Source organism: Salmo trutta, chromosome 38, assembly GCF_901001165.1.
Source record: "Salmo trutta chromosome 38, fSalTru1.1, whole genome shotgun sequence".
NCBI classification, from domain to species: Eukaryota; Metazoa; Chordata; class Actinopteri; order Salmoniformes; family Salmonidae; genus Salmo; species Salmo trutta.
Window position 1 is genome coordinate 28,031,522 of NC_042994.1, and position 11,268 is coordinate 28,042,789.

Genomic DNA, 11,268 nt, shown 5'->3' on the forward strand with positions numbered 1-11,268 from the left:
GCGATTATATGTTGATTGGTCCTCCCAGTACGACTTGGGAACCCGTGCAGTTTATTAGGCTACAGATGAAATAAGTTATGAACTTCACAGGGTGGCGAAAGTGCATGTGATGAGATTGATGCTCCTTTCCAATACACTTTGAGGGTCTTGTTCTGGTGACATGATGATCGATGCTTGGTTGCCATTTGACAAATAAAATAATGTCGCTCTTATCCATAGTAATCTCATCATGTAGGTAGCCTACCAGCACTGTATCTGTGAGCTGCTGGCTACATGCCAAGAGCATGTTTGCTATATAACGCAACAGTTTTTTAAAACCATCAGAGTTGAAAGTGCGATGGAAACCCATGTATTTTTTATTCGGTACATGGGAATTTAACAGTAAACGTAATTTTTTTGTGCACTATGTCATCACGCAAACCCTTTTATCCACAATAAGTCTGTTTGATGGAAACATTTCTGGTGGGAAAATGTGTATATTGTTTTAAGCCGATTTGAGAATGTTCACATGAAAATCTGTCGCAAATTGCATGGAACCTTAGCTACTGAGGTGGATATCGATCCATAAATAAAAATACCTGATGTTGATGGCTTTTCACATATTCCAATCAGTTTTCTACATTGATCTATCATCATCACATGGATTTGTTTCGTTGAAATGATGTGGACCTCTTCATTGAGACAATGATGAAACAGCAATCCGTGGGAGAGTTGTGGTGGATATTATAAAATAAGGATCTGCTGTAAGTCAAACCAAGATTCTTTATTTCTGAGCTCAGGGAGAATAACAGAGTTACACAGCGCAGTGTAGACAGTCTGAATTCCTGAAGCATTGGGTGATGAGCACATATCTTTATAGATTCCTGTACCTGGCAGGACTTTATTCATACAAGGACACAGGTGCAGCTGGTTGGCAACACATGATAATACTCCCAAGAACAGGAGATTATAATAGGACAGTTTCACAAGGTTAGTCACATACTCAGTTATGTGGACTCATACAAATATTATGTTCCATTACGGAGTCTGTAAACATTTTAATTTCATTAAATCATCAGTGGGCCACTAATGGAAATGTCAACAATGGAACAAATGCGTCACATCCAAATATCACTTGATTATCTGTAGTACTGGAGGAATGACACACCCAGATAAACACACACATAGTCAGAGTTTAAAAAAGGACAATTTAAACAGATGGAATCTGATCTACTCTATATTCAAACGGACATACTCCATATTTAATTCCTGTCTTCTAATAAAAACATTCAAATATATGTTTGAGTATACTTAGTACAATTCAATATGGTATAAACAGTAAACACATTCTCAGTCAACAAATATAAGTCAATAGGAGCACCGTGTATGTTCTCTGTGATGTGAAATAAGTTCACACACTAGGAGAAGTAATTATTCTCTCCTGTGTGGATTCTCACATGTTTTTTAAATGACTGTGATGAGTAATATGTCTTCCCACAGTCTGAACAATTGTAAGGTTTCTCCCCTGTGTGCAGTCTCATGTGTTCTTTCAGCTTTCTTAACTGGTTAAAATGCTTTCCACACTGGGAGCAGTGGTAAGGCATCTCCCCTGTGTGCATTCGCTCATGAGCTTTGAGGGTGTCTAACCGCTTAAAACTCTTTCCACACTGGGAGCAATGGAAAAGTTTCTCCCCTGTGTGCATTCGCTCATGAGCTTTCAGGTTTCCTAACTGAATAAAACGCTTTCCACACCGGGCGCAATGGTATGGCTTCTCCCCTGTGTGTATTTGCTCATGAACTTTGAGGGTGTCTAACCGCTTGAAACTCTTTCCACACTGGAAGCAATGGAAAGGCTTCTCCGGTGTGTGTATTCGCTCATGAGCTTTCAGCTTTCCTAAGTGGCTAAAACTCTTTCCACATTGGGAGCAGTGGAAAGGCTTCTCTCCTGTATGGATTCTCACATGACTTTTAAGTGACTGGGATGAGTAATATGTCTTCCCACAGTCTAAGCATTTGTAGTAAGGCTTCTCCCCTGTGTGCAGTCTCATGTGTTCTTTTAGGCTTCCTAATTGGGTAAAACACTTTGCACACTGGGAGCAGCGGTAAGGCTTCTCCCCTGCATGTATTCGCTCGTGGGCTTTCAGGCTTCCTGACTGGTTAAAACTCTTTCCACACTGGGAGCAGTGGTAAGGCTTCTCAACTGTGTGCAGTCTCGTGTGTTCTTTCAGACTTCCTGACCGATTAAAACTTTTCCCACACTGGGCGCAATGGTATGGCTTCTCCCCTGTGTGTATTCGCTCATGAGTTTTGAGGGTATCTAACCGCTTAAAACTCTTTCCACACTGGGAGCAATGGAAAGGCTTCTCCCCTGTGTGTATTCGCTCATGTCTTTTCAGGCTTCCTAACTTGGTAAAACTCCTTCCCATCTGGGAGCTGAGGTGTTGTCTTGCTGGTTTGGACGTCTCTGATTCCTCCGAGTTTGGTTTTTCTCCTGCCAAAGACAGTGTTAATTTAAAGACAGACCAGAATGAAACCTCTACATAATAAAACTGCCTTGCTTTGAGGTGTAATCCAAATCAGATCCCTCAATAACCTGAGGCCACTTTTCAAACATTTAATAATTTAAAACAATCTTTGTGTGATTTTAAAACAAATGATGTTGTAGAGCTTTCTGGTAGTAACTGATATGTTTCCATTACTTATTACTTATTATTACTGTTTATTATTACTGAACTAGACAGTTCTATGACACTCAAGACACAGATGTTGCTGGATTCCTATCAACAGGTGGTTCTATATATACTGCTCAAAAAAATAAAGGGAACACTTAAACAACACAATGTAACTCCAAGTCAATCACACTTCTGTGAAATCAAACTGTCCACTTAGGAAGCAACACTGATTGACAATAAATTTCACATGCTGTTGTGCAAATGGAATAGACAACAGGTGGAAATTATAGGCAATTAGCAAGACACCCCCAATAAAGGAGTGGTTCTGCAGGTGGTGACCACAGACCACTTCTCAGTTCCTATGCTTCCTGGCTGATGTTTTGGTCACTTTTGAATGCTGGCGGTGCTTTCACTCTAGTGGTAGCATGAGACGGAGTCTACAACCCACACAAGTGGCTCAGGTAGTGCAGCTAATCCAGGATGGCACATCAATGCGAGCTGTGGCAAGAAGGTTTACTGTGTCTGTCAGCGTAGTGTCCAGAGCATGGAGGCGCTATCAGGAGACAAGCCAGTACATCAGGAGACGTGGAGGAGGCCATAGGAGGGCAACAACCCAGCAGCAGGACCGCTACCTCCGCCTTTGTGCAAGGAGGAGCAGGAGGAGCACTGCCAGAGCCCCGCAAAATGACCTCCAGCAGGCCACAAATGTGCATTTGTCTGCTCAAACGGTCAGAAACAGACTCCATGAGGGTGGTATGAGGGCCCGACGTCCACAGGTGGGGGTTGTGCTTACAGCCCAATACCGTGCAGGACGTTTGGCATTTGCCAGAGAACACCAAGATTGGACATTCGCCACTGGCGCCCTGTGCTCTTCACAGATGAAAGCAGGTTCACACTGAGCACATGTGACAGACGTGACAGAGTCTGGAGACGCCATGGAGAACGTTCTGCTGCCTGCAACATCCTCCAGCATGACCGGTTTGGCGGTGGGTCAGTCATGGTGTGGGGTGGCATTTCTTTGGGGGGGCCGCACAGCCCTCCATGTGCTCGCCAGAGGTAGCCTGACTGCCATTAGGTACCTCAGACCCCTTGTGAGACCATATGCTGGTGCGGTTGGCCCTGGGTTCCTCCTAATGCAAGACAATGCTGGACCTCATGTAGCTGGAGTGTGTCAGCAGTTCCTGCAAGAGGAAGGCATTGATGCTATGGACTGGCCCGCCCGTTCCCCAGACCTGAATCCAATTGAGCACATCTGGGACATCATGTCTCGCTCCATCCACCAACGCCACGTTGCACCACAGACTGTCCATGAGTTGGCGGATGCTTTAGTCCAGGTCTGTGAGGAGATCCCTCAGGAGACCATCCGCCACCTCATCAGGAGCATGCCCAGGCGTTGTAGGGAGGTCATACAGGCACGTGGAGGCCACACACACTACTGAGCCTCATTTTGACTTGTTTTAAGGACATTACATCAAAGTTGGATCAGCCTGTAGTGTGGTTTTCCACTTTAATTTTGAGTGTGACTCCAAATCCAGACCTCCATGGGTTGATAAATTGGATTTCCATTGATTATTTTTGTGTGATTTTGTTGTCAGCACATTCAACTATGTAAAGAAAAAAGTATTTAATAAGATTATTTCATTCATTCAGATCTTGGATGTGTTATTTTAGTGTTCCCTTTATTTTTTGAGCAGTGTATATAACCTGCATAGCTGTATGATACAGAATGTGATCTACGCACTTCCTTAATCCTAAAATAAGTAAAGGAGTAATTTTGTGTGGAAGACCAAAACTGTTTTTTTTCATTGGAGATAAAGCACATCAGAGATTGTCGAAAGGGTCGACACAACAGTATTTTGTATTTATTTATTTATCCTTAATGTCACAATATTTTGGGTAAAGTAAAAAATAATGAAATATTTTGGATAATGTTCCTAAAAATATAAACGCAACATGTGAAACATGGGTTTGGTCCCATGTTTCATGAGCTGAAATAAAAGATCCCAGAATTCTTCCATATGCACGAAAGCTTATTTCTCTCAAATTTGGTGTACAAATATGTGTACATCCCTGTTAGTTAAAATGTCTCCTTTGCCAAGATAATCCATTCACCTGACAGGTGTGGCTTATCAAGAAGCTGATTAAACAGCATGATCATTACACCTTGTGCTGGGGACAATAAAAGGCCACTCCAAAATGTGCAGTTTTGTCACACAACACCATGCCACAGACGACTCGAGGGAGCATGCAATTGGCATGCTGACTGCAGGAATATCCACTGGAGCCGTTACAAGAGAATTGAATGTTAATTTCTCTACCATAAGCTGCCTCCAATTTCGTTTTAGAGAATTTGGCAGTACATCCAACCGGCCTCACAACCGCAGACCACGTATAACAACACCAGCCCAGGACGCCCACATTGTCTGAGACCAGCCACACGGACAGAAGACGAAACTGAGGAGTATTTTTCTCTATAATAAAGCCCTTTTGTGGGGAAAAACTCATTCTGATTGGCTGGGCCTAACTCACCAATGGTTGTGCCCCTGCCCAGTCATGTGAAGTCCATAGATTAGGGCCTAATTTATTTATTTATTTACATTGACTGATTTCCTAATATGAACTGTAAATCATTGAAATTGTTGCATTTATATTTCTGTTCAGTATATATATATATATATATATATATATATATATATATATATATATATATAGTTACTATCAGTTTTAGGACATCTCCCCAAAATATTTCACCTTTTTTTTTTACTTTACCCAAAATAAATAAATATATATATATATATAGTACCAGTCAAAAGTTTGGACACACCTACTCATTCCCTGTTGCTCATTTGGTAGAGCATGGTGTGTGCAACGCCAGGGTTGTGGGTTCGATTCCCACGGGGGCCAGTACAAAAATAATGTACAAATAAAAAAAATGCACAAAATGAAATGTATGCATTCACTACTGTAAGTCGCTCTGGATAAGAGCGTCTGCTAAATGACTAAAATGTAAATGTAAGGGTTTTTCTTTATTTTTACTATTTTCTACTTGACAGCTTTGCACACTCTTGCCATTTCACCCCTCCCCTGCTGTTTCTGACAGAGGAACAGGTGGCTGACATGGTAGAGGAGACCAGTCGCTATGCCTTGGAGCTACAGGAGAAGAGAGAGCCAGGAGTGAGATGGAAACTTGTTAAATGGGTGACAACCACAACTAGTGAAATGTCTACCTTCCTGGTGACAGTCCTTCTCATGCGAAAAGTAGAGAAGAACTCCCTAAGAGAATGCTGGAGCACAGATCCTATGTCTGTAACTCCCTTCTTTGCTATCCTCTTTTCCCCAAGAACGCTTCTTAGTCCTGCTGCGATGCCTGCATTTCGTCAACACAAAGACCCGACCAGAATTTGTGCCAAAGAAGGACCTATGCATTGATGAGTCGCTGATGTTATGGAAGGGTAGACTGGCGTTCTGTCAATATATTCCCTCCAAAAGGCACAGGTTTGGGGTCAAGTTCTTTGTCATGAAGACAGGATTTGTCCAGGACATTATAGTTTACACAGCGTCCACCACTGACATCAAACATTGAGGGGCGGGTCCACGGTGATGACCATGCTGGCTCCTCATCTCGGCAAGGGACACACTTTGTATGTGGACAGTTGGTACAACACGTCAATTAAGGCAGCCCCCGTACCTCTCTGGGTTGGGTTCAATGCGGAAGACACATTAGGGTGAATGCATTCAGTTGTGACTGACTAGACATCCCCTTTCCTTCCATCCCAGTCCTCCTTTCAGACTTCATTATCACAACTCCATAATGTTTCATCATTAGATGCTAGTCCTCCTTAAAGACTCCATAATGTTTCATCATTAGATGCTACAGTCCTCCAACAATGGGTATCATATGAATCTTTACCACTTGCTCCGTAATAGGAGTAGTATTTTTCCTTGACTCACATTACCCTCGTAAAACTGACTATCCTACGGATCCTTGACTTTGGCGATGTCATTTACAAAATAGCCTTCAACACTCTACTCAGCAAATTGGATGCAGTCTATCACAGTGCCATCCGTTTTGTCGCCAAAGCCCCATATACTACCCACCACTGCGACCTGTATGCTCTCGTTGGCTGGTCCTCGCTACATATTCGCAGCCAAACCCACAGGCTCCAGGTCATCTATAAGTATTTACTAGGTAAAGCTCACGGGGTCACTATAGCAACACCCACCCGTAGTACACGCTCCAGCAGGTATATTTCACTGGTCATCCCCATAGCCAACACCTCCTTTGGCTGCCTTTCCTTCCAGTTCTCTGCTGCTAATGACTGGAATGAATTGCAAAAATCACTTAAGTTGGAGACATATCTCCCTCACTAACTTTAAGCACCAGCTGTCTGAGCAGCTTACTGATCGCTGCAGCTGTACACAGCCCATCTGTAAATAGCCGATCCAACTACCTACCTCATCCCCATATTTGTTTTTCTGCTCTTTAAAAACACCAGTATTTCTACTTGCACATCCTCATCTGCACATCTATCACTCCAGTGTTAATTGCGAAATTGTAATTACTTTGCCACTATGGCCTATTTATTGCCTTACCTCCTTACTTCATTTGCACACACTGTATACAGATTTTTCTATTGACTGTACGTTTGTTTATCCAATGTGTAACTCTGGGTTGTTGTTTTTGTCGCACTGCTTTGCTTTATCTTGGCCAGGTCGCAGTTGTAAACTGGCCTACCTGGTTAAATAAATCTGAAATAATTGTTTTTTTTTTTAAACGTTGACTCTGTACCAGTACCCCCTGTATATAGCCTCCACATTGACTCTGTACCGGTACCCCCTGTATATAGCCTCCACATTGACTCTGTACTGGTACCCCCTGTATATAACCTCCACATTGACTCTGTACTGGTACCTCCCTGTATACAGCCTCGCTAATGTTATTTTACTGCTGCTCTTTAATTATTATATAATTTTTTTTAACTTATCACTTAATTTTTTTGAAACCGCATTGTTGGTTAAAACCTCTTAGGGACAGGGGGACCTATTTTCACATTCGGATGAAAAGCGTGTCCAAACTTAACAGCCTGCTACTCAGCCCCAGAAACTAAGATATGCATGTAATTGGTAGATTTGGATAGAAAACACTCTAAAGTTTCCAAAACTGTTAACATAATGTCGGCGAGTATAACATAACTCATATGGCAGGCAAAAACCTGAGGAAAATCCAACCAGGAAGAGGGAGATTTTGAGGGTTGTAGTTTTCATGTCTTCTATCCAAACTACAGTGTTAACGGGGTCATGTTGCACTTCCTAAGGCTTCCACTAGATGTCAACAGTCTTTAGAACGTTATTTCATGCCTCTACTTTGGATATTGATAGAATAAGAGCTGTCTAAACTAGGGTACCAGCTGAGGCCAGTTACTTGTTGACTGCGCATTCATGCTGGCGCGCTATTCCTTCTTTTTCCTCTGTAATGAATACGCCATTGTCCGGTTGGAATATTATCGAAGATTTATGTTAAAAACATCCTAAAGATGGATGCTATACATCGTTTGACATATTTCTACGAACGTAAATATAACTTTTTGTCGTAATTTTCTGTTGCGCGCTTCCTGAATGTGGAGTAAGTGGACTCAACGTGTGAACTAAAGGAAGGATTTGGACATAAATTATGGACTTTATCGAACAAAACAAACATTTCTGTGGAAGTGGGAGTCCTGGGAGTGCATTACGTCAAAGATCAGCAAAGGTAAGTTAAGATTTATAATGTTTATAATGTTATTTCTGAGTTTTGTTGACGCCATGACTTGGCGGGTAACTGTATAGCTTGCTTTGATGACGCAGCGCTTTACTCAGAATATTGAAAAATGTGCTTTCACCGTAAAGCTATTTTGAAATCTGACACAGCGGTTGCATTAAGGAGAAGTGTATCTATAATTCTTTGATTAACTGTTGTATATTTTGTCAACGTTTATGATGAGTATTTCTGTAAATTGATGTGGCTCTCTGCAAAGTCACCGGGGGTTTTGGAGGCAAAACATTACTGAACATAACGCGCTAATGTAAACTGAGATTTTTGGATATAAATATGAACTTCATCAAACAAAACATACATGTATTGTGTAACATGAAGTCCTATGAGTGTCATCTGATGAAGATCATCAAAGGTTAGTGCTTAATTTTATCTCCATTTCTGCTTTTTGTGACTCTCTTTGGCTGGAAAATGGCAGTGTCGTTTTTCTTGTTTAGGTACTGTCCTAACATAATAGTTTGGTTTGCTTTCGCTGTAAAGCCTTTTTGAAATCGGACAATGTGGTTGGATTAACGAGAATCTTATCTTTAAAATGCCGTATAATACTTGTATGTTTGAGGAATTTTAATTATGAGATTGTGTTTTGAATTTCGTGCCATGCTAACTCACTGGTTGTTGTCAAATCGATCCCGCTAAAGGGATTGGAGCTTGAAGGGGTCCTTAAGGGGCTTTTAAGTAAGCATTTCACTGTTGTATTTAACGCATGTGACAAAAAATTTGATTTGTATTTTGATTTCATTCATGCCAGTGGGCAGATCTATTTTATTTGTTCAAACTAAACTACAGCACTTACAGTAGAAGTCGGAAGTTTACATACACTTAGGTTGGAGTCATTAAAACTCGTTTTTCAACCACTCCACAAACTATAGTTTTGTCAAGTCGGTTAGGACATCTACTTTGTGCATGACAAGTCATTTTTCCAACAATTTACAGACAGATTATTTCACTTATAATTATCTGTATCACAATTCCAGTTGGTCAGAAGTTTACATACACTAAGTTGACTGTGCCTTTAAAACAGCTTGGAAAATTCCAGAAAATGATGTCATGGCTTTAGAAGATTGGAGGTCTCCCTGTGGATGTATTTCAATGGCTACCTTCAAACTCAGTGCCTCTTTGCTTGACATCATGGGAAAATCAAAAGAAATCAGCCAAAATTGTAGACCTGCACAAGTCTGGTTCATCCTTGGGAGCAATTTCCAAACGCCTGAAGGTACCACGTTTATCTGTACAAACAATAGTATGCAAGTACAAACACCATGGGACCACACTGCCGTCATACCACTCAGGAAGGAGACGCATTCTGTCTCCTAGAGATGAACGTACTTTGGTGCGAAAAGTTTAAATCAATCCCAGAACAACAGCAAAGGACCTTGTGAAGATGCTGGAGGAAAAAGGTACAAAAGTATCTATATCCTCAGTAAAACAGCTTTTAGAGTCTTTACATTAGTCTCAGACAGTGACCGTTGAAAAACTATTGGTCCTGCGTAGAGCATATTTGGTGTACCTCGATCACTTCAGAGGTGAAATCTGATTTAGTGTTTTCTTTTATTTTTATATTGACATTTCCTGAAAGGCCGATCAGCAAGGAAGAAGCCACTGCTCCAAAACCATCATAAAAAAGCCAGACTACGGTTTGCAACTGCACATGGGGACAAAGATCGTACTTTTTCGAGAAATGTCCTCTGGTCTGATGAAACAAAAATATAACTGTTTGGCCATGACTGTCGTTATGTTTGGAGAAAAAAAGGAGGCTTGCAAGCCGAAGAACACCATCCCAACCATGAAGCACGGGGGTGGCAGCATCATGTTGTGGGGGTGCTTTGCTGCGGGAGGGACTGGTGCACTTCACAAAATAGATGGCATCATGAGGGAGTAAAATTATGTAGATATATTGAAGCAACATCTCAAGACATCAGTCAGGAAATTAAAGCTTGGTCGCAAATGGGTCTTCCAAATTGACGATGACCCCAAGGATACTTCCAAGGTTGTGGCAAAATAGCTTAAGGACAACAAAGTCAAGGTACTGGAGTGGCCATCACAAAGCCCTAACCTCAATCCTATAGACAATTTGTGGGCAGCACTGAAAGAGTGTGTGAGCAAGGAGGCCTACAAACCTAACTCAGTTACACCAGCTCTGTCAGGAGGAATGGGCCAAAATTCACCCAACGTATTGTGGAAAGCTTGTGGATGGCTACCCAAAACGTTTGACCCAAGTTCAACAATTTAAAGGTAATGCTATCAAATACGAATTGAGTGTATGTAAACTTCTGACCCACTGGGAATGTGATGAAAGAAATAAAAGCTGAAATAAATCACTCTACTATTATTCTGAGATTTCACATTATTAAAATAAAGTGGTGATCCTAACTGACCCAAGACAACAAATTTTTTCAAAGATTAAATGTCAGGAATTGTGAAACAACGGAGTTTAAAATGTATTAGGTGTATGTAAACTTCCGACTTCAACTGTACTTTGATGACTCAAATCTGATCCATTCTTCTCTTCTCCTCCTCTCACAGTTCCACTCAGCCCCGTTGTTTTCCTGCAGTCCACCAGCAGCACAGACAACCTCTTCATACCCAGCAGTAAGGTACTACTGGGAGAGGCACGACACGGGGACTCCAGGAGTGCGGAAGGGCTAGCGTTGTCCTGGTAACCATAAAGAGGGGACACAGACACATATCATTATGGATGCTTATGTCATAAAGTGCTTTACAGAAATCCAGCTCAAACCCCGATAGAGCAAGCTGTATACTAGACCAAGCTGTACCATCTGGTGTTCTGATCTGGAGAGACTCTTC

The 11,268-nt window shown here is 41.6% G+C and overlaps 1 protein-coding gene across 1 annotated transcript; it reads right to left on the reverse strand.

The window, feature by feature from the left end:
* Positions 1 to 742: 742 nt before the first annotated feature.
* LOC115178206 (zinc finger protein 879) lies at positions 743 to 11,268 on the reverse strand. Its single transcript, XM_029739301.1, has 3 exons — positions 11,238 to 11,268; positions 10,939 to 11,116; positions 743 to 2,470 (listed from the first exon to the last, which is right to left on the reverse strand). Exons 1-3 carry the CDS (start codon positions 11,238 to 11,240, stop codon positions 1,398 to 1,400), a joined length of 1,254 nt encoding a protein of 417 aa, XP_029595161.1. The 5' UTR covers positions 11,241 to 11,268; the 3' UTR covers positions 743 to 1,397.

Bases quoted from the DNA above. Each gene is read 5' to 3' on its own strand.
- LOC115178206 (XM_029739301.1), bottom strand. The intron at 2,471-10,938 runs GTACAGTTGAAG...TGTCTTTGGCAG, and splicing joins ATCAGATTTGAGTCATCAAA to GAGAAAAACCAAACTCGGAG.